This window comes from Numida meleagris, chromosome 12, assembly GCF_002078875.1.
Source record: "Numida meleagris isolate 19003 breed g44 Domestic line chromosome 12, NumMel1.0, whole genome shotgun sequence".
Taxonomy (NCBI): domain Eukaryota; kingdom Metazoa; phylum Chordata; class Aves; order Galliformes; family Numididae; genus Numida; species Numida meleagris.
Window position 1 is genome coordinate 16357247 of NC_034420.1, and position 22537 is coordinate 16379783.

The 22537-nt window shown below is 55.0% G+C and overlaps 2 protein-coding genes across 4 annotated transcripts in view; both read left to right on the forward strand.

Annotated features, from left to right (window-relative positions):
• Nucleotides 1-10250, forward strand: part of PDLIM4 (PDZ and LIM domain 4) — a 34068-nt gene extending 23818 nt beyond the window's left edge. The window contains exons 4-7 of the mRNA XM_021410672.1: nucleotides 2701-2879; nucleotides 4775-4932; nucleotides 7079-7199; nucleotides 7804-10250. Coding sequence (XP_021266347.1) covers nucleotides 2701-2879; nucleotides 4775-4932; nucleotides 7079-7199; nucleotides 7804-8008 — 663 coding nt within the window. The 3' untranslated portion in view covers nucleotides 8009-10250. The remainder of the gene's footprint in view (nucleotides 1-2700; nucleotides 2880-4774; nucleotides 4933-7078; nucleotides 7200-7803) is intronic.
• The window catches only part of LOC110405403 (solute carrier family 22 member 4-like), a 41647-nt gene continuing 34165 nt past the window's right edge, over nucleotides 15056-22537 (forward strand). The window contains exons 1-3 of one of the 3 annotated variants that reach the window (XM_021410671.1): nucleotides 15065-15528; nucleotides 19711-19814; nucleotides 20670-20824. In XM_021410671.1, the coding sequence (XP_021266346.1) occupies nucleotides 15136-15528; nucleotides 19711-19814; nucleotides 20670-20824 (652 nt within the window). In that variant the 5' untranslated portion in view covers nucleotides 15065-15135. Of the gene's footprint in view, nucleotides 15529-19710; nucleotides 19815-20669; nucleotides 20825-22537 lie in introns of all 3 variants that reach the window. The other 2 variants (XM_021410669.1, XM_021410670.1) reach the window with 2 other exon arrangements.

The window sequence follows — 22537 nt, forward strand, 5'->3', positions numbered from 1 at the left end:
TATGCTTTTCGTTGACCCTAAAAAAGTTGGTTACAAAATGTGATATAAACTCTTCCAAAGAGAGGGAGACTGAGACGAATTCTCTGAACCCTTCCAAAATTCCTGGTTGGCTGCACGTTTTTTCTAGCGATGGGAACACTTATTCTAGCAGGGATTAGCTTGACAGAAGTGTTTAATTTCAGAGCCTTCTCTTGCATTGTGGATTTGACTTGAAGCCTGGGAATGGAAGTCCTGATTAAGCTGCACCAGCGGAGTCTGCAGCACAGCTTTCCTGAGCTGGCAAAGCAGAGCCTGCTCCGCACCCAGAGTTTGCCTAGAAATAGTGAAGCCACAGAATAGATTTGTATACATATTCTGCCTTTCTCACTTGTGGTCCCTGTTCTGCTGGAGGGAGCTGCTGGAGCTGAGCAACACCTGCATGAGGGGAAAGCATTCCTGCTGCCTCCGTGCGTGGACAGCTCGCGGGCTGAGAGCGCACCTTTGTGCCAGCAACTGTTGCAAAAGAAACGGTTTTCATTAGGGAAGTGGAAGGTCCGTTCCTGTTTCCAGCAGAGATGCAGACCCAGTGTATGGGTTTGGGCAGAGCCGCCCTGTTCACTGGCTGAGCAGCGTTTGGCAGCAGCTGTGAAGCCCTGAACCACTCAACCTGGGCTCCAGGAGCCCCAGATGCTGCGTGTCAGCTCAGCCCCACGTGGTGATGGATGCTCCTCAAAGGCAAGCGTGAGAAAGCAGATCGCACGTCTCTGCGCTGCAGGCTGCGGGAGCTCTCCTCGGTGAAGCTGAGCAGGCCAGCTCTCAGAACGGGTTTGCAAACCCTCTTAATTTAAGAGAGGCCATAAAAAGCAGGAAAAAAAGCCAGCGGAGAGAAGCAAATTAGGTCCCAAAGGGGGAAGGAATTTTGTGATCTTAAATTTTGAGAACTGGAAAGAAATCCATCTGGTTCTAGGCTTCTGAGAACGAAGGCACGAGCGCTGCGCATGATGTAAAGCCTTGTGGAGGTCTCGTGGGAAAACTCTGAACCAGCTTTTGTGATGGAAAAAGGGAGACTGAACTCGATCCAGGGAATGGTTTTTCATGCAAGAGGAAAGATTTCAGCAGAGAAACGAAGAGAAAGAATGAAGACAAAGCTCTTTGTGCACATCGAGGGGAAAACGCTTTCTATGTGTTCCCCTTCAGCTGCCCCCCGATGCCAGCTCGGCTCAGCAAACCTGCACGGAGCCGGGGGGCTCAGCAGGGGCCCCTCTGCCCAGTCGACCTGATTAGGGGTTGGGGTTCCCAGCCCCACTGGGATAGCAGCACCCTGCTGGTCCTGGCACCCAGCGCTGGGTGCCCATCCTCCAGTGGGGGCTGGACTGGGTGGATCTTACGCTTTATGGAAGCGTTTGTCCCTGCTTTACGAATTGCTGAGTTGAGCAGGAACGAGCATGCCACGCTTCATGAGCTGCCGTGGGTTATGGCAAGCTGCAGAGGGGAAGGCTCATGGTGTCCTGCCATGCGGGGCCACGTGCTGCTGCTTGTCTCCCCAAATCCTTTACGATCCGTCTTTTCCTCTCCGCATCGCAGTTGAAAGCATACCTCTTTATTTCCCATGAAATAGCGATGTAAATCTGGGAACTGGGAACCTGCAGCCTGGTTGCGACTTTTTAAGAGCAGAAATTGGGGACCAGTTAAAAATATGTTATTCCTGGCAGTGGAATTCCCTTTTTAATGGCTAATTTGGTGCAATCAGATTGAAATCTGTTTTCCCACGTGCGTGCACAGTGCAGTGATGGCACCCAGGGCTGTGGTCACACACCTGGGGCACAGGGAAACGTGAGGGCCCCATCCCGCAGCTCTTACTAAAGCCCTGTTTTTATCAATGGGGGTTTTGCCTGAGAAAAGCCGAAGGATTGGACTTGCAAAATGTTTTTCTGGCAGGATCTGGTTTTTATTTCTCTTAGCTGTTCGTTTTTACTACGCTTGGAAGTACCGGTATTTTCTCCTCTGCACCAGTGATAGACATTTGTTTCCCATTAGTATTTATGGGATGGTTTTAGGCAGAAGTAGGCTTTGCTTTAGAGCCCACATTCTGCACTTTGCTGGTTGGTTGCAGGTATTTTTCCTCTCTGCTCAGATGCGGGCAGTGCTCTCCTGGAGCGGGGTAGCAGCACTGTGCATCTGCCCTGGGACGGGTGGAAACACATTAAGGAGAGCACGGCTGCTTGCAGAAGCACCTATTTCTTTCATCACCAGGGGCGTGTTTCTGACTCATGTGGATGGAAATAGCTGCAAGTAGGCAAAAGTATGGGAATTCAAGAGAAAAACCTGAGACCTCAGCTTCGGGTCGTGCCGCGTGCCCGCGGAGCAGCCCAGCTGCTGCTGTGCTTTGCTGGGTGAAGCAGCAGGAAGGCACTGAGCGCTGCAGAAACAGCCACGGGAGTGGAGCAGCCTCAGTGCTTTTACAGGAGAGTAAATGCAGAATACTTGGCCACGGCCAGCCCTGGAGAAACGGGCAGGTTTGCGATTAGAGACCAGGAAAAGCTGCATAGACTCAGCAAGATCTAATTACAGGCTGTTTTCCTCCTCCTGGTGCAAACCTCTAATTTCCACGGTGTGTCTAAAATACAGCTCCCGCGCTTTCGCGTCGCAGAGCGGCCTCGTGTCACAGCCGCACCGAGAGCGACAAACCTCATGCTTTTTCTGCTTTTTCTTCCGTTGCAGGATAACGGCCCCGCAGTGGGCAAGAGGCCGATGCCCCACACGGCAGGGGGGAGCCCGGTGGACAGCAGGCCAGCACTGAGCCTGCAGCACGCCCAGCCCGGCCGGCTGCATCCCAGCAGCAGTGCCGATGCCGCCCTGCCGCTGCAGCTCAGCGGGCTGCACATCGCTGCTTCCCAAAGGTATGATGCACGTGGTGTTGGCGTGCAAAGGGACTTCAGTTTCCCACTGCCAGCTCTCTGCTTGCGTCCCGCTGAGGACAGCAGCTTGTCGCCGAGGTGACTCCTGGGGTGGTGCTCCCGGAGCTCCTCGCAGCACCGGGGATGCTGGGTTTGGTTCTTGCATGGTTGGTCAAGTGGAGGTGGGAGGGAAAACAAAACCTGGGGTTTGGCAGATGCCAGATTCTGAACAGAGCCGGTGTGTGTTTGCAGGAGCCACAAAACCCTTGTGTGAATATTAGGGCGATGCTTGATCATCTGTCTCTGAGGTGGCCAAACATTCTGCTATTCCAGGTCCGCGTAAGACCCCTCTGTTGCCAGCAGTGCACCCCCAGCCTGGAGCTGGCACCAGGGGCTGTCACATACATTGCGGTCCTGGTTCTTCAGGGCACACATTCAAACAGGATCAATGGGTTTTGTCCTCCACGAGCTCAGCACCCAGCCCTTGAAATGGGCTCTGGGATTGCTCGCAGAGAAAACGAAACCCAGCGAAATGGGATGTTTATAAATGAGCAGTGTGCTCAGTGCAGCTGGCCGGGAGGCCACCAAATAAATAACAGTCCTAGGAAAGAAAAAGCTTTTATACCACCAAGAGCAGCCCAGGTGGGTTGTGCTAAGGCTGAGGCAGGCTGGGCTGCGGGCTGCCATGCTTTCACATGCCCCGTGCTGGTGGTAGTTTATGCTCCCCAGCCTGGCAGAATATTCTGCAGGGCAGTAACATCTGTATCAAATACAGCGAGCACAGAGTTCCTGTTCACCTCCGGAGCTGTGTGCCTGTATGAACTGGTGTTGTTATTCCCTGCTCTGGGAAAGGTAATGAATTTGGAAAGAAGGGAACCATGCACAAAAATCCCAGTAACAAAATCTGATGTTACCTGTGAGCCAAGAGGCGGGAGCTGGGCTCTGCCGGTGTTGGAGTAGAACTGGGACAGAAGCGCGTCCCTTCGAACCTGAGCTGGATAGCTCGGAGTAATGCCCTGTTCTGATTAACAGCATCGTTAATGGGGGGGTTTTCTGAGTGCCACTGAGGGCCCGTGGCTGCCGTGTCCGAGCAGAGCAGGCTGTGCCAGGGGCCGGGTACAGCGCTGCTGGGGAGGGCAGCCAGGCAGCGCCAGGCTGTGTGCAGCTGTGTGACGAGGCTGAAGGACCCCGCTGTTTGATGGGGTTGGCGATGACCTCGGTGCGCTTGGCGCTCAGGAAGGAACAAGCCTTTTCTCACAGAGCTTTTGCACGCTCTCAGGCCCCAACAAAGCGCAAAAACACTTGAGCTCATCTCTACTCAGCAGGACACGTACACGTGTACCCAAAGCGGCCTTTACTTGAAAGGATGCTTCCCAGCCTCCTGGCGTAATGCTTTACCTTGCTCTTTGTCGTACCCCACGTGGATGTGCTGACTCAGAGCCACCCAGTGGAGCACTGACCCAGAGGGACCATGGTGGGGACAGCGGTCCCCTCTGTGCCTGCCACCAAGGACCTGTCCCGCAGGGGTGGGTGGATTCCCTTAGCCCTACGTAATTAATTAAATGCGTTGTTTTATCCGATTTCTTTTTCCCCCACCCAGTAAATTCCATGTGCTTTAGAGACGTGTACAGTGTTTGTGAGCAGCTGCCCTCTCTCCTGAAGGCATCTGGTAGCTGGTTCTGCCCTGGCTGCATTGCACAACAGGGAACAAACAGGAAACAAGCTGATCCCAGTTGGAAGAGCGCTGTGCTGGGATGGGCATGCCTTCAGGCCTAGATTACAGGGAAGAGAGGCGTTCTGCTGCATCTGTGTGAAACTGGATTCAATCCAGGTACATCCCCGATGAGCTGACGATTGCTGTGTGTATCTGATCTGAGTATTTCTTTGTTTCCAAATAGCACCGACCCCTTAAAGTCCCTCCCGCGGAACAGAAACGGGATCGATGTGGAGTCAGATGTCTACAAGATGCTCCAAGATTACGAGAGGCCTGCCTCCGAGCCCAAGCAGTCGGGGTCCTTCCGCTACCTGCAGGGCATGCTGGAGGCTGGGGAGAACGGTACGAGGTTTGCCAATAGCATTGTGCCGAGAGTCCCCAAACACCTCGGGAGCAGCGGGGCTCTCACTTCTGTTCCGCCCCTGGGTGCCCCAATTCATGGCCCTGCGCCCACCAGGATGCTGTTGCTGGCTTCGCTGTGTTCCTTTTCCCTTCTGAGGGTCAGGTGCTGGGGGCTGTGAAGGGCCCTGGCAGGAGCTGCAGGGCATTTCTGTGTGCTGACCGGCCGGGCTGCTCCTGCTGCTCTGCTGCACATCGCCCACAGCTCCGCTAGCGCTGTGCAAGTTCTTCACATTTGCAAAGAGCATCTGCATGGCAGCTGTGTTCCCGAGATTGCTGGTACAAATGTGATGGTTGAAAGCGTTTCAGTAAGATCACTGACGGAGGATCCAACCCCTTTTTCAATAAATGGCATTAACATAAGGATGTGGACGGTCCTCGGCAGCAGTAGAGATCAGGAGCTTCTGGCTCGCTCTCAGCTCGGTCCCAGCTTCCTGCTTGCTTCGTTAACTCAGGTCATCGCCAGCTCTGTGCATTAAAAAATAAGATCCCCAGAAGATACATTTCAGCTTCTTTTTATTTGCCTTTCAACCTTAAGTCCTTTGAGGCTTTTATGTTCAAGCTTTCAGGCTTCTCTTTGCAATCGCTGGGGCTAAAAGCTTCTTCTCGTTTCCTTCCAACAGCCTCTTACTCTAATCATGTGAATCCAGGAACTTAGATTTTATGGGAAAATACCAACTGCTGCAAATCTCATTACGGAGTTGCACGAGTCGCAGGAAGTCGGGCCGCTGCGCTTCGGTTTGAAACGAGAGCGCGGTCTGTTTTGACTGGGAGGATGCAGTAGCATCTCGCTCCACGAGGAGCACGGCCGGGGGTGACCTCTGGGCACTGAGAGCCTCACCAGTTCTAGTGGTGTGGAAGCACCGCCTGCCAAGCGTGGGGGTGGTGGGGAGCGGTGCTCAGCGGGCAGCGCTCCTCCTCTCCTCGCCAGGAGGAAGCAAATCGGAAGCAACTGCGAGCATCCCAGCTAATAACGCCGCTCCCCCTCTTCCTCCCATTCTTGTGCGGGGAAATGGAACAAAATTGAGGCTTTGGGGTTGTTGTTTTTTTGTTTTAATGAGGTTGGGTTTTTTTGTTTTTTGTTTTTTAAAAAAAGGAAAAAAGCAGCAATCTGGTGAAGTCACCTCTTGGTGCTCTACCTGCAAAGTTTTTTCCCTCTGATGCACGGGGGCTGTGTGCCCAGCAGCAGCGCCGTGGCACCCCGGCTGGTGCATAAGGAGCCAGCAGTTACAGGCACCTGAGTGACGAGCATCTCCCTCAGCACAGAGCTCTGTGACGTTTCAGCAAAGTTCAGCCCACCGGCAGTGCCACCGCTGCGTTGTTTTACTGCTTCCAGCCCATTCCCTTTTCCTTAAGCCTACACATCATTTGACCCTGGGGCTGCTGTGCCTTGGATCTGCTCTGCTGGGGCTCTCCAGCCACGGGCTGAGGTATGGGGGGCACTGCTCCTGGCGGCTGCACCTCCTCCAGCATGAGCAGCATTGTGCTGGGCCTGCGACACAAAGCAATGGCACCAAGGCTGTGCCCAGAGCTTGTGGGCTGGTAAACAGAAGGAAAGGGTCCATAGTGCCGTATTCCTCTCCAAAGGGCTTGTTTTGCTCTGAAATTTAGTTTTTTTTCCCCCCTCCTCTCTTTTAAACAGCAGATTACCCGAGTGCTCAGCAGTGCCACATACTGCCCAAAACGTTGCTGGGGCAGAACCTTCCTTTCAGAGCTTTTTTTGGAGATTTTTACTGTTATCTTTTATTTCACCAAATAGTATGGCCTAAATAATCACTAAGTTCATCTGCGATGCCTTTTGAGAACACCTGCGCATTGAGTTGGTGCTGTCCCAGTGGGGACGGGTGAGCTGCTGGGGTGAGCAGAGCAGAGGGTCCACACAGTGTCTGTGCACCCCGACGTGTGGCTTTGTGGGTCGCTGGTCTCACTGCATGCTTGCTCTCCGCTTCCTTACAAGCGAGTTGTGACAGGCAGAGCCCATCTTCTCCTGGGAAAAACAGCTCCTCTGGCTCCTCGACAACAACAAAAATAACGAACAAGCTGCCAGAGAACAAGTTCTCAATCCGCGTCTGTCTAAAACTCTTGGCAGGTGAAAAACTCGACAGACTGAGCAACCCCCGGAGCATCAAACCTGCGGGACCGAAGCTCGGCGCTGCCATGTCCGGGCTGCAGATGCTCCCCGAGTGCACGAGATGCGGCAACGGGATCGTGTAAGTGCCGCTGCGTGCGGGGCGCAGCCAGGTGGCTTCCCACCAGCAACACGAGTTAGAAGCTATAGCAGAATCCTCCAGTCCCTTTTTGCTCTTGGGTGGGGTCTCTTTTTTTATGCTTTTTTGCTAACTAAAGCTGGAGTTGCGGAGGACAGCGGGGACTGCCCCTTTTAAGGGAATCTTGCAGCAAAATGAGGATGATTCACTGAATAGTTCCTGCTTATCGCAGTGCTGCCCGGGGAGCAGGAATAGCACCGGGGCTCGGGCACTCCCTCGCTGCCTCATTGAGGGAGGAACACTGTCAGGGTCAAGCAGAAGAGACCCGCGGGTTATTTTTGTGCGTCTGTTGAGGAAGGGCTTACGGGCAGATGGACGCTGAGTCGCATTTCAGAGAATGCTGGCGTTTTCCTTCTTCGCGCTGTAATCCGCGTTGTGCTGAAGGCAGGCTCTACACGTCGTGGTTTTCCTGCACATGCCTGCAGCTCTCCAGCTCCCGGTGCAGCACGGGGACCGGCAGCAGGGAGAATACGGGGTGGGGGGGGGGGGGGGGGGGGAGCCTTTCTGCTGGCTGTGTCCCCGCTGACCCCGCTCTCCCCATCCCCAGGGGAACCATCGTCAAAGCCCGCGACAAGCTCTACCACCCCGAGTGCTTCATGTGCGACGACTGCGGCCTCAACCTGAAGCAGAGGGGCTATTTCTTCATCGAGGAGCAGCTGTATTGCGAGACGCACGCCAAGGAGAGGGTTAAGCCCCCCGAGGGCTATGACGTGGTGGCTGTTTATCCGAACGCTAAAGTTGAACTCGTCTGAACGGGGGAGGGGGGGGGCTGGGCTCAGACGGCGCTCGCCCACCCGCACGCACGGCGCTGGCTTCGCAGAGTGGCTGTAATCAACCCCGATTACCGCAGCCCGAGTAAAATGCCTTTCTGTAGATAAAACCGTTTACACTTGGGATCTCAAGGGGGATGGTGTTGAAAGCATACGAACAGGTTTTTCCCTTCTCTTTGACACTTTTTTTTTTTTTTTTTGGTGGGTTTCTGTGCTGGGTTATTAGTTTGTGCCATAACCTTATCCAAGATCTGCATAAATATTGATTCATTCTCTACTTTTTTTTTTCTCCTATAAAACCAGGATTTCTTCCCTCCCCCCCCCACTGTCATCTAAAAAAAGGAAGGAAGGAAAGCTCAAAGAAAATGAGGCACTTTACCTACAAAGAGCTGACTCCTGTATTGCAGCTTCAGTCTCCCACCCACTGATGACCGCTCCGTGCCTCTGTGCACCGAGCACCCAGCAAGGCTTGCTCCTGCCTTCCCCACTCAGTTACTCTCTCCTGGCCGCCCAGCAGCACGTCTCAAGGATGCTGAGGCAGCTGGAGCCCACCTGGCTGCCCTCCTGCACCCCAGTCCCCTTTGCTCCCCACAGCGAGGTGCTCTGCTTCTGTCTTCGCTTTGGGTTTTTTGCAGTCCTCCCCCAGGCTGCTGCCCCTGCCCTGACCCGGCAGCTGGGGAGGGGGTGGCAAAACCCCCCCAGAGATCAGGAGGGGATGCAGGAGCTGCTTGGCCCCGAGTCCCAAGCGAGCGGACGCGATTTGTGGCAGGGCTTTCTGTGGGCTTTATTTAAGGGGGAGATAATTGAGGCTGTTGGGATGCTGTTAGGTTTGAGAAATGTTTTCCGTATTCCTGACTGGAGGAGAGAGGTGCAGTTCAGACACCCCACTGTCAGGTGCCACCACAGTGATGGAAGCCACGTGTTTGGTACCACCAGGTCCATCTTGAAACACCTTTCTGCTTTCTCTGCTTTATAAATAAGAAGGTTCCTTCTGTAAAGGCAAAGAGTGTTTCCTTTGTGTTACTGTGTCCCCATGTAAGGGGCCAGCAGGACTGTGCTGCACTGAGTGTCCAGGCGATGACCCCATGGGGCAGGTGGTGCTGGAGGGGCACCGACCAACATCTGGGGTCTGCAAGAACCAACAGTGCTGTGACAGCCCTTGGTGCAGGAACAGCCCTAGAAATAGGAGCGGGGGGAAAACACCACCTCTGGGGGCCAGAAAACGGAAAGTGGGATGCTGGGGGCTAGAGAAATGTCTGCTCCCTTCCTTGGACAGGGATGGAGATGGGGCACTGCCATGCAGCCGCTGGGAGCTGGCAGCAGGACATCAGTCCCAGCTCTTTCTGCCATCTGCATTTTTCATTGCTGAAGTACAAGGAATGCGTGGCAATGTGATCACCCAGCTGAGCTTGGGTTTGCTTGTATTTGCATAGCCTTGCTCAGTAGGTTGGGCCAGCTGAATAGAAATACTTGGGACAGCTGTAAGTGATTAGGAGGCTAAGGCTAATCAGGTATGAAGTGTTATCACCTCTTGTTTGCTGGCCTCTGCTTGGAGCTCGTTAGTTTGCAATCAGCAGCAGCATTTGCTCTGACTTCCCTTATTAACCTCGCTTGTTCCTGGGCTGGCAGCAGTGCTTCTGGAGGGGGGGAGGGGTGAGCTGGGGGGTGTTGGGCCCATTCTGTGGTTTCACTGTAAATACTGCTCACAGGTCACTTCTGTTCCCTTGATGGCTCTGTTTAGAAGGTTGCGCTTCACAAACCAGGGCCTGACAGCCCAGCAGGGCTCTCCCACATCACTCCAGGAGTGGTGCTCCCCAGGGCAGCTCCTCACCCCGCAGCGCAGGGAGCACCCTAAAAATCCAGAGGCTGGAAGCACAGCAGCCTGGATCCGGCTTCACCTGCACCTTTCTTTCATTTGGAAGCGTGTTCCTGCAGGTTGATATTTCTCACACCGTTCTCTCACGATGATGCTCATTCCTATGCGTTACCAACTCCTTGGATCCTCCTGAGGAGCATCAAGCCGGAGCCGCCTCGCAGCAATGCACTGTGACAGTGACTCCTGGTGCCGGTCCCCCCGCGTGCGTGGCAGCTGCCCGGAGCCAGCACAGGGCCTGGCCTCGCCAAGCCCCACCTGCTCCCTCTATTTAACGCTGTAAAACATTTGCAGGATGACGCGGTTTGTATGAAATACAAAATAAAACGGTATCGGTGGTTTTCTGCCTTACCATCGCTGCTTTCTCTCCCATCTGCTCCTCAGGTTGCTCGGTCGCCATCACGCACGTGTGCTGGAGATCCCTTCGAGCATGCGGGCACCCCTTGGTGCAGTCGCCCCTTGATGCTGCCTCGCTCCCTGCAGCACGTCACGCGTCCCCAGCCGCGCTGCTGCAGTGCCGTGCTCTGAATGCAAACCTGTGACATAAACACGGCACAGAGAGGCTTTTCTTACCCCAAATGCCCTCGTTCCCACTCCGCAAGCCCTAAGGAAACGGGAGAGCTGCCCCACTCCCGCAACGCATTGTGCATCCAGTCGTGTCCGAGGTTTGCTGTGTGCTGTTGGGGGCTGCTGGGTTTGCTTTTTGCTCTTTTTTTTTTAGAGAGCAGCCCCTTTGGTGCACAGAGCCGTGCCCAGCACGCTGCTGCCAGCACTGGGGCAGATCCGCCTGCCCGGGACTCAGCATGGGCAGGAAGGAGAGCAGCCGTGGGAAGAGACTTTCCCAAAACGTTTTGTTGTTGCCGGGAGTTGGGGAAAGTGTGCTGTCATTTCCAAGAAACGGAACAAGAATGTCTAACGGTTACGGATTAAATCTCATGAGCGCGTTTAGCGCTTCCTGCACGCGTGTGTAATTAGGGAATTAAGGGCTCAGCGGGGCTGTTCTGACGTTGCAGGTGAATGCCAGGAGGGTGAGAGAGGTTTGCTGGGTTTAGCAACCAGATAACGGGGATGTTTGCTTATGTCGCTGAATTTCCATAGCGCCGCTCGCTGCTCTGTTCAGAGGGGGAAAAAGTGGGAAGCGATGCGAGTTGTTTGCCTCCGCAGATAGTTAATCAGAAAGGTTTTATTTGGAAAGTAATCGTGTGTGGAAATTGTTGTTTGAATGTGCCTTAAATCTTTAAAAAAAGCCAGAGCTGCTGCGGATCTGCGCAAGGTACGAAATCTCCCGGCCTCCTTTCGTGCAGGCTGGGTGTGTAACCCTTGTCTAATTAGTGCACAGATTCAAATAACGAATGTGTTTACGACTCTTCCTGCAGTCCCTGCTTTCCTGTCCTCCACTTGTGCAGATCTCAGCTCCCTTCCCCCCCGCTGCCCAGCAGTACTGTGCCCCCAGCTCTGCCCAGCAGCCCCAGTGCCCCGTGCCCTGGGCTGGGCGCTCCCTGGGCTCCTCCTTGCTATGGAAACACCGCCCGCTGAGATCAAACGGGACGAAGGGTGCCGTTTATTAACTCGATGAGGTGGGACGGGAGCCAAATTGGTTCGAGTTCTAATTGTTTAACTTTTTCCATGGATCATCAGCGAAGTTTCCTACTTAGCCGGCGTGGTTTCCACCGCCGCACCCCCTTTTTGTTCTGCTGCTTTTGTTTGGAGTTGTTTAACTTCGCCCTCGTCGCTGGCTGGCCGCCCCAGGGACCTGAACAAAAATCTCAGCTGTTCCATTGGCGCTGGGCTGGAAGCGCTGGTGCTGGAGGAGGGGAGGCAGGGGGAAAGAGGCGCTGGGAAACGCGTTCCCTCCTCGCTTTCTCGTGTGTGTCAGAGGCTATTTTAGTGACTTTGGGGAAACAGATTTTCCTCACACGCACCATAAAATAGACAGAGCTGCTCCTGGCGGTGCTGGGTACCGCTCCCGTGGCCCGGGGGCACGGTGCGGTGCGGTGCTCAGGAGCGCTTCAGGCTCTCGGGGTTCTGAATGGGAACGGCTCCATGCTTCAGGGAAACTCCCCTGCTCTTCGGTCCCAGCCACGCGTGGGGCTGCCGTGCTGCGCGGGGTGCAACGCGGCCCCGCTCCCTGCCGTGCCCCTCCCGCACCATCTAGTGATGGAAAGAGGAATACAACCATGCTCGGGCAGGATCAGGGGAAAGACTTGCGACGAGAATTTGCAGCGCCGGGGGGGTGGCTCCTGGGTTCCAACAGCGGGAGGCAGCAACCCAGCAAAGGGATAAGAGGTTTTAAGCTGAAGCGTTGCGTTGGAGTGATGTCTCACCGGGCAGAATTGTTCTGTTCCCTGGCGAGGGGTCGAGAGGTGTGGGGAGAGCCCTCCCTGCTCCCAGGGCTGCATTTTGGGGCCTTGCCCAGCCGGGAGACACCTGCATGCAGGCAGGCTCCCTGCAGCTTCACGTGGTGCCTGTGCAGGTGTGATTCCTTGCAAATAACGGCAGGCACCTGCGCAGAGGAGACCCCCAGAGCAGCCATTCAGACTCAGCACACAGCCTGACAGAACGGCTTCTGCTTGGAGCTGCTGGTCTGCGAGCTCTTGCATGATCCAAGCACTGTGCAAACAACACGGAGTTACAAAACTCTGCGTTCCCATCTGTGCTCTTAGTTTCCAGCTCTTGAGGTGGCGTGGGGACCTGTGAGGGCAGCTTTGCCTGTGCAGAATGGGGACTGGAGCTGTCCTGGGCAGGAAGCTCTCCAAGCACAGCAGGAGCTCCTGGATGGTGACACACTGACAGCCATGGTCACCAGTGACAGCTGCATTGTCACCCCACATCACACGCAATGGGGGTGATGTGAGCAGGCAGGAGCCGCTCTGCTCCGTGGCTGCTCGCTCTCCCTCTGTCCCACTGGAGCTCCAGGCTCTGCTAGGCAATACATTTGCACAAGCGCAATATAGGAGAAAACCCAAAGGTGTTTTCTTGTTGAACATGTGAGATTTATAACGCATTCATCTGTAAACCAGATAAACGCGAGTACCTTCTGTGTGTTAGCACTCACTTTCAGATGCTAAATTTGCAGTCTAACCACAGCTGTTTATGAGCTGTGCAAATTATTCCTCTGTAGGCAATTACGGTTGACTGAATAATTACTGTTGACTGAATAATAGCAATAAATAAGGAGCTGAGAGTACGCTGTCTGAATCCTCACACCGTTAAGGAATGGGGCTGCCCATCTGCGTGCCCTGATCCCCCCGTGGAGCCCTGCTCGCTCTTATCACTGTGACCACCTTTGGCCAAGCAGTGGCTCAGGAGCGCACGAGCCGTCCCCGGCAGCCCCTCTGCAGGCAAGAGGAGTCCCGGTCTTTTGCTGCATGACATCATCTCCCATCTCTAATCCTGGCTTGCAGCTCTCTGCCTGGCCCGGATCAATGCTGCCATCTGCTTCTCCCGCCCAGGCACTGCTGCAGAGCGCTCCTGGCGCTGCACCGCTGGTTTTGGAGCCTCCACCTCTGACTGTCACTGCTGCCGAGATACCACCCCAGCGAGCTGTGTTCTCCTGCACGTTGTTCCCAGGATGCATCTTTAAAATAAAGGCAACAACAAAGCAACGCCCCGGGCAGGAGGATTCAGGCAATGCTCAGGTGGGGGGCTTGCTGCTCGCTGCCGCACTTTCTGCTATCCTTGGGGTCGGCCCCTTGCAGCAGCTCACAGCCTCCCAGCACGTGTGCAGCAGCAGCGAGCAGCCCACACTCCCTGGGAGAGCACTGCAAATTGGAGCTGCGTCCTCCTGCTGCCTTCCCTCTGCCCACATCACAGCCCCGCTTTCCCTCCTGGCTGATCATGTCCCACGCGTGCCCAGTGCTGTGCCAGCACCGATAAGAGGACAGCCCCAAACCAGAGCTCCCAGGGCTGCCCAGCACAGTGCATGGATGTTTTGGTGTCCCCCAGGGAAGGCTCTGCAGCTCACACCAACGTCACAAGCATCAGAGGAACCTGGAACAGAGCAGCGATATGAAACAGTTCGAGTGCTGAGAGCATTTCAAACACTGCCGTGTTTCTGAGTGTCCTGTGAGTTATTTCAGGAGATGATGACAGTGTTGCTCAAATTCCCTGCATGGCCTCGCAGCTATCTGCAGGTCCTACTGCAGCATCACGTGCTGTGCAGCAGCAGCCAGCGGATAGGAACTGGCGCAGGAGCTGCTGCAGGAGCCCTCTGAGCGGACACCGCTGACCTCGTGTGTGATGTGCAGTGAGCAGCGCTGGAAATAAACATCGTGCTGCAGGGGATGACACCTCCCGGGGGGGGTGAGCACATGCAGTGTCTGAAGCTGTGGCTGTTTCCCCCCCCTCCGCTGCACAGGAGGGCTCTGCTCCCAGAGCTGCTCTGCCTGTGTCTCAGCGGGGATGCTCCAGGTCAAGGCCCTGCTGCTCCCAGCCTTGCGCTGCCCACGGCTCTGCCATCACGGCACCCATCCCCCCACAGACCTCCTTGTGTGCTCCGAAAGTAATGCCTCCTATTTTATTACGTGGGCTCACAACAGTGGATGTTGGCGGTGCGGCCATGGGGGCTGAACCTCCCCACACGCTGACATTCATCGACGCTTGCTGAATGTTTATGGAGACCAAACAGTGGATGCTGGCACAGTGGAAGATGGACTGCGTGGGCAACATTTTCCTAGCAATGACATCATTGTAGCATCCGTGAAACAGCGGGTCACCTCCACTGGTGCGGATTTGTAAGAGCGCGGCATGCATCTCGTGCTCATCACTGCCAAAAATGCACAGCTAATGGTGGTGACTGTTGAAAAACTGCTTTGTAGCTGACAACCTGCTCTATCAAATAGTGCTACCGTGCTCTCTGCCGCTGTTGTAATTTCCACGGAAATAAATAGGCAGCATTACCTTCAGAGCAACCTACGTATTTCTGCGTTGGACTCTGCCCAGCTGCCTCTGCGGTGGCACACGCCCGCCCCGCACCGCCGCCCCCAGAGCTCCGCACTGCGTTCTGCCGGCAGTGACGGAACCGGCCGGTGCTCAGAGCGCGGCCGCGAGGCGCGGACCGGGGCGGTGCGGCTGCTCCCAGCGCCGGGGCACTGCTCTGCGCTCCCGCAGCGGCTCGGGGGGCGGTGGAGCGGATGCCCGGAACGGGACGCACCGCCCCTCGGGGCCGGGCCGGGGCGGAGCCGCTCCGCACGGGGCGCGCAGAGGCGCGGAGATCCGCGCAGATCTGCGCGGCGCCATGCGGGACTACGACGAGGTGACCGCGTTCCTGGGCGAGTGGGGCCGCTTCCAGCGCCTCGTCTTCTTCCTGCTCAGCGCCAGCATCATCCCCAACGGCTTCAATGGGATGTCGGCCGTGTTTCTTGCCGGTACCCCCGAGCACCGCTGCGCTGTGCCGCCCGCAGCCAACCTGAGCGAGGAGTGGCGGAACGCCAGCATCCCGCTGGAGCTGCGCGGCGGACACACGGAGCCGAGCCGCTGCCGGCGCTACCGCCTGGCCGTGCTCGCCAACCTCTCGGCGCTGGGGCTGCGGCCCGGCTCCGACGTGCAGCTGGCGGAGCTGGAGCAGGAGCCGTGCCTGGACGGCTGGGAGTACAGCCGCGACGTGTACCTCTCCACCATCGTCACCGAGGTGCGCGGGTGCGGTGCGGTGCGCTCCCCCGGGGGCACGGAGGGGACGCGGGGTCCCCGGACACAGCGGGCACAGAGGAGGCGGCTCCCCTCCCCTTACCTCCCGCAGGGCAAATTCCTGAGGGAATGCATCGGATGCCTGAGAGAAGGGCTGGGGCAGAGGTGATGCTCTGGGGGAGGTGAGCTGGAGCTCAGCAGCGGTCCGTGTTATCGCTGAGTGTTTTCAGCTCGAACGCCAGCTTGGTTTGTTTGGAGAAGGATTTTCTGTGGCAGGGAGGCTGAAAATAGAAGCGTGATGGTTTCTCCCTGCTGTTTCCTCCTGCTGCTTTCCCCCTGCTGGCACGCTGAGCGTCCTGGCAAATTCTCATCGATTCGCTTCTTGGCAGGGGGACACCGCCACCGCCAAGGGACACAGAGCACGGGACTTTGGTGGCTGGGAGCCCTGTGGGCAGTGACCCAGCTGGGAGATGGCTCCAAGCTGTGAGCCTATGGCCAAGCTGCTCAATTTGATTTTAAGCCTGTGCAATGCCATCATCTGCATGGGGACACGGGGACATCGGTGGTGACAGCCACAGGAGCACTTCTTTGGGGTTTTGGTGTAGATGAACTCTATGCCTCTTCTTGTGATGAGTTGTGATAGAGCACAACACGATGCCCCAAAAGCTGCTGTGCTCTTCGGTGTTGTATCAGAGGGTGATGGCAATAATGGGCTCAGCCCACACTGGCGTTTGGCTGCTGATGGCCCCACGTGCCCCAGGATGGGCAGTGTCACATAGCGTCCCCAGCCAGGACGGCTCCAAGTGGCCTCGGAGGGGACAGAGCATCTCATACAGACTGAGGCCGTTGCAGCTTTGAGCCCATGCTATGTTCGTACACGGCTGTGGAGATCTGGATTCTGCCCTGGTTGCACTTAGTGGTGCCAGCATTAACCCTGCTGGTGCCACAGGGTCACGTCCCACTCGTGCAGCCCATGGCTTGTGCTTGGGGTGTGGGCAGGAGTGGTTGGCACCGGCTGCAGCCCTGGTGACTCAGCAGGGCTGCATGGCCAGGAAAGTTCCTGCCAGGAGCGCATGGCTGTGGGGCTGTGCCAGGGGCATGGGGACACTGATGTGTGCAAGAGGAGAAAGTGGCAGCAGGACATGGGGAGAGGACGGCAGCCCCAGGTGTGCTCAGCCCCCAGTACTCACTGTGGGGTTTGCCATGGGGACCTGGGGCACACCCGAGGGGGCAGAGCACAGTCAGTTTCAGTGGAAATCGAGAGCTGGGTTCCCATCTGTTGGCCAGATGGAGAAGGATTCTTGTTGTGTTCAGAACGGCATGAACATGTGGGAAAGATTTGGGGTTCGGTTTTGAAACAAGGAAAGCAGGCAGTGATGAAACCATGAAAAGGAGCAGTTTGGTTAAACTTGTGATGCTGATTTTTGTGCCCAGTATTTCTGTCTGTGTTCACAAAGACAAGCCTGGGCACGCCATCAGGCAGGCTCCCTGCAAAACCATCCTCAGCAGAGGAGCAGAATTGGATGGCACAGGATGAAGCGCTGGAGGTTGTGTTTGATTCAGTGAGTTGCATCAAATCCAGTTACTGCTGCTAGAAAGGAGCAGGCTTGGGGATGCCAGCTCCGTGCTGGAGCTGTGTGGGGATGTGCAAATCTCCTGGGGCAGAGCATCCCAGGCTCAGTCATAAGACTGGTCTGAAAACAGAGATGACAGAGAAGTGAATGTGTCAAAAACAATGAGGTAAAAAGAGATAACGGGGCCAGTACGATAGGAAGGAGCCTGTCAGTGTGGTAACGGTGGTGTGATCTTGACCAGCTTTTATTCCTGGTGGTAACAGCTTGGAAGCTTACCTGAACTTTGCTCCGCAGTACACTTGGCCAGGGACATTACAGTATTACTTATTTGCTGGTTAATGGATAATTAATCCAGCAAAGGCCGTTTGGACACCATGGCTGTGTGTGGTGCAGCTCCAGGTTGCTGGGTGCAGGCAGCCCCATCAGCGGCACCGCTCCGCTCAGCAGCCCCAGGTGTGCTCGGGGCCCATGGGTTTGGTTGTGTTCGTGTGTTTTCTGGTTGTCAAACGCACTGAGTTCTTTTAGACAGAAATCCCAGCCCACCACCAGCTGCTGCATGCTGCGTACTGCAGCCCGCAGATGTTAAGGGCTTTGAGCCGGTGCCGTTAATTCCTGCTGTCTGTGTAGTCTGCCATGGGGCAGCTGGTGGGAGGTGTTAGGCACTGGGGAACACAGGATCAGTGCAGTGCCTTCAGCTGGTGCCTTTGGCTTGGTGCAGGCATTTTGGAAGCGCTGACCCCTCCTCAGCTCCCACCCAGCAGTGCAGAAGCAGGCACCGGGCTGCTGTCCTTTTAGGACAAGAGGTGATGGCCTCACATTGCACCAGAGCAGGTTCAGTTTGGATGGATATTAGGGTCAGGTGCTGGTACAGGCTGCCCAGGGAATGGGGGAGTCACCGTCCCTGGGGGTGTTCTGGAACCGTGGGGATGTGGCACTGGGGGAAACAGTCAGTGGGCATGGTGGGGTGGGTTGGGTTTGGGCTTGGGGATCTGAGTGGTCTTTTCCAACCTCAACGATTCTGTGATTAAATAGTGACAAGTGTTAATCATGGGGCTTCATTGCCAGCCCATGGGCTGAGTCCATGCAGCCCCCCAGCAGGGCTGTTGGGAAGCCTCTTGGTGCCCCCAAATCAGCACCCTGGTGTCTAATGCAAGCCTGCAGCCAGAGTGAGTGAGGGTCACTGGGGACGGCTGCCCCAACCCAATCTATTTATTGAGTGTCACATTTTCACGTCCTGAGTAATGCTCTGTGTTGGCTGCCCATTCTGGCACCATGCTATTTGCTGACTGCACAAAGTTAGGCAAGTCAGGACATGGCAACTTGGAACCCTTCTCCCTTGTTCCCTGTCCTCTTGGCTTTTCTAGGAACATCCTGCAGGAACTCTTCCTTGGAAATCTTGGTGCTGGGAGGTCGCAGGAGGACGCAGCACAGTGGCACAGTGCTGTCCCAGGGTTGAGGCCCAGGGAGCCCAAACTCGCACCATGCAGGGGCAGCCCTCCTGCTGCCATTCTTTTGCTTTTGTTCATTTTTTTTCCTCAAGAAACTCTTAATGTCCCATTTCCTGAAGCTGAGTTTTGCTTTGTTTTTAATACGGGGCTTGATTTCCACCAGGTTTACAGAACCCTCCGTTCCCTTTGATAAGTGCCACAGACCCCAGCGTACACTTTGCAAGAGCAGCATCCCTACTCCTACATTTCAGGAACTTGAGACAATGATCCTTATGGGTCCCTTCCAGCTCGGGATATTCCATGATTCTATGATCCCTGCAAGTGTCAGAGCCTTGCTGGCCTACCCTTCCCCTCCATCTTATCAAGTACAATTAAGATAATCACAGATGAGCACTCAGACCTGGCTCGTGCCTACCCACCCCTCCCTTCCAGGAGGGACAAGATGCTTTCTTTTAGGTACTGATCAGATTGAAGGGCTTGAGGCACACCCCCTGGTTCCGCTCTGAAGGACAAGTCCTGGCAGAGGCAGTATCTCTGCTCTTGATTGCAAGGCTAATTACTGAAATTATGCTGCACTTTGATCTGGAGCTGATCAGCCTGCCTTCACGGTGCATTTGTCTAATCTGTGCCGGACCCATTTGAAGTTCTGCAGCACCCCATAGGTGTGCCCTGACTGGGGCTGCTCTTCTGATTTTTTTTGTTAAGCTCTGTGTGGGTGCTGGGTGGAAGTTTCCACGCTGGCTCCCGTCCCAAGCCTCATCCCAGCTGCAAGGGTGAGCAATGAGCACCTGCAGGCTGCAGGGGAAAGGGAATGTGCAAAACCATCTGTGTGAGAAAATAGAGTTTGTTCCGTGCATGCTCTCACATACGTTCTGTCAAACCCATGGGGCAGAGGACCTGAGAGCACGGTTAGTGAGCATGGGGGGATGGGCTGGGGGTGGACTTGGTGATCTTAGAGGTCTTTTCCAACCATAATGATTCCATGGTTCTATGACACAGATCTGGATGCAGGCAGCCCCATGGACACAGACAGCTGAGACCTCGGTGTCCCGGCACAGGGGATGGGGGAATTCACCCAAATTACATGGAAATGGGCACATTCTTGGGAAGCAAATGTTCCTCTGCTTGAGGGGCAGAGGCTGAGTGTGGGCCCTTCTCTTGCAGTGGAACCTGGTGTGTGAGGATGACTGGAAAGTGCCGCTGACCACCTCCCTGTTCTTCGTGGGCGTCCTCATCGGCTCCTTCATCTCAGGGCAGCTCTCGGACAGGTAATGTCACCAGCACTGCTCAGAGCAGGGCAGAGTCCAGGAACAGCCCCAGCTGGAGGCTGTAGGATCAATAAGGAAGCTTAACACCCAGTTCTCTGTATGTCAATCAAAATCTGCTTTAGCTTCTTTAAAAGTTCCACATTTTGTGCCTAAGATTGCTGGAATTTGCATGCATTTGGATGCTAACAGCTGATCTCTGCAGCAGCTTTGCAGGTTGATGGGGTGGTGTTTACTGCCTCCCCAGACTGTTTCTTTGTCCGTTGTTTTTCGGTGGTTCAGAAGATCTCATTTGTTGTCACACATTGATTGAAGTCCACTGCTTCCACGCTTTGAACAGAAGCTCTGCGTATTTGTTGGCTGGGATGGGATGGGGGTTGGATGGAATGGTTTGTTGGAAATGATGTAAGTGTATCCCAGAGGAAAATAAAAAGATAGTCTGTAAATGACCAGCGGTGATCTGATGCCATCCAAGCGTGTAAACATAAAAAAAATAAAAAAAAATACAGCTGGCATTAGACAGTTATCTCAGCAGCATCCTAATGTCCATCATTTCCTAACTTTGGTCTGTGTTGCTTGCCATTTAGTGTTTTTCTCACTGACACGCTGTGGTCTGGTCTCCCTAGTCCCTGCCTAGTGGCTCCCTGAAGTTTCTGCTCTTAAATTATTTTCTTATTTCCTGAGTCTTGGAAATTTTACATCTTTCAGTTCTTAAGGAAATAAACAAAACTCAGGAAAATCAACCAGCCTTCAGCTAATCTGTGCCACCTGAGGTTGGATGCTCCCCTACATGTTTCTGTATAGCCCTGCACCACAGCTAGATCCCGTTCTTCCAACCCTGTCTTTGTCCTTCCCCAGGTTCGGCAGGAAGAGCATCCTCTTCTTGACCATGGCAGTGCAGACCGGCTTCAGCTTCCTGCAGATCTTCTCCACCAGCTGGGAGATGTTCACAGTGCTCTTCCTCATAGTGGGCATGGGGCAGATCTCTAACTACGTGGTGGCCTTCATACTGGGTAGGAATCGATCTGCATTAGATTGAAGTGCTTGCTTAATGTACTATTTTTTTTCTTCTCAATCTGCCCTTAATTAGAGACAGCGCTAAATCCTTGTTGGTACAGTTTCTAATTTAGGCCAGTATGTTTTTTTTTCTCCTGGATGCCCTAAGGAATCTCTTCAAATAATTAGCTAGAGCCTGTGCTTTCTGCAGGCCTAGAGAAAAAGACGAGTGCAGCAAACTTCAACACAACCACCCATTTGTGTCCTGTTTAGGGGAAGAGATGGAGGGAGGCTCAGGGCTGCTATCAGCAGGAACAGGGCTGGCAGCAGCAGCATTTTGGGCTCCTCCCTGCCCAGCCCCTGTAGCAGAGGGATCTGCACATCTCGGTGCTGAGCAGCAGAACCTCGAAGCAGAGCAGCAATGCCGTGGACAACACGTAGCCATGCTCCTCATGCAGCATCACATCCTGCGTGGTTGCCATCACCTCCCTCCATCCTGAGGTTGGCTTTGTCCCTCATGCTGTGACATTTGGGACCATGAAGGGGTTGGCTGGGGCCGGTTTGGGGCTACCAGCATAACCCCGCATCCATTATCTTGCATTCACCATGGGAAGCTGCCAGTACCGAGCTGGGGGCTCCAGGCAGCACAAGTGACCCTGATGGCTGTGTAGCTGTGGCTGTGGGCCCTGGGTGGCCACAAAATCCCTATGGATTTTCACAAGGAACACAGGGCAGTGCTGTGGCTGTGGAGCCACAGCTTTGGGGTGCTGCTGCAGCTCCTGGTAGGGCTGTGTTCAGGTGCTGAGGCTGTAAAACAACACTGGTTTGTGAATGCATGCTGGTGTCAGCCCAGAATTGCTATTTCCTGGCTGGGCGAACGAGGGCAGATGAGAGGCAGAAGAGAACTGTAGCTGAAAGTTGTCAGCTCATACTGGCTTGGTAGTGCCACAAACCATCTATTTTAAAATAACATTTACCATAGAATCAATGGATGGTTGGGTTGGAAGGCACCTTACACCCCTCCCAGCCCCACCCCTGCCGTGGGCTGGCTGCTCCCCACCAGCTCAGGCTGCTTGGGACCTATCCATGGCCTTGGGCACCTCCAGAGAAGGTTTATGACATCCCCAGTTTTCATTGCTGGTGTTGCAATGGTCCTAGGCTGTGTCACACAGCTCTTGCCATCTGCTGCCATGCGGTGATGCTGGTTGCAGGGCAGGAGCGCTATCAGGAGATGCTGTCCTTGCATTCCATGCCCTGCAGCCACGGCGTGCTGCTGGCAGCACAACCTTCTGTTCCCAGAGATAAAGCAGCAGTGGTTCCCACCCACAGACTGGTTTTCCTTCAGCAACGAATTACTTAACCCCAAACTGGTTGTGCTGCAGGTGGCCCCGCTGGCAGTGGTACGGGGGGCAGGGAACCTGTCGGCTGGGAAACCCCAAACCCAAGGGCAGAAAGCTCTGGGAAGGGGGCTGAGCTCCCCAGCACTGAGCAATGCAGAGCAAATAGCTCCTGCAGCCCACCCAGGGCTGGGCTTAACGAACAGCTGTGGAACTCCGTATTTTAGATATGAGGCTAACAAAGGTAATTCAGGTGCTCTCTGCTCAGTCCATTCCCCAAGGAGAGGTCATTCACCTTCATACACACCTCTGGCTGCTGCGGGGGGCATCAGCTGCCACTGGGGCTCCGTAGTTCCCATCAGCTGGGAGCAAAGCTCAGAGCCTTCACATTTC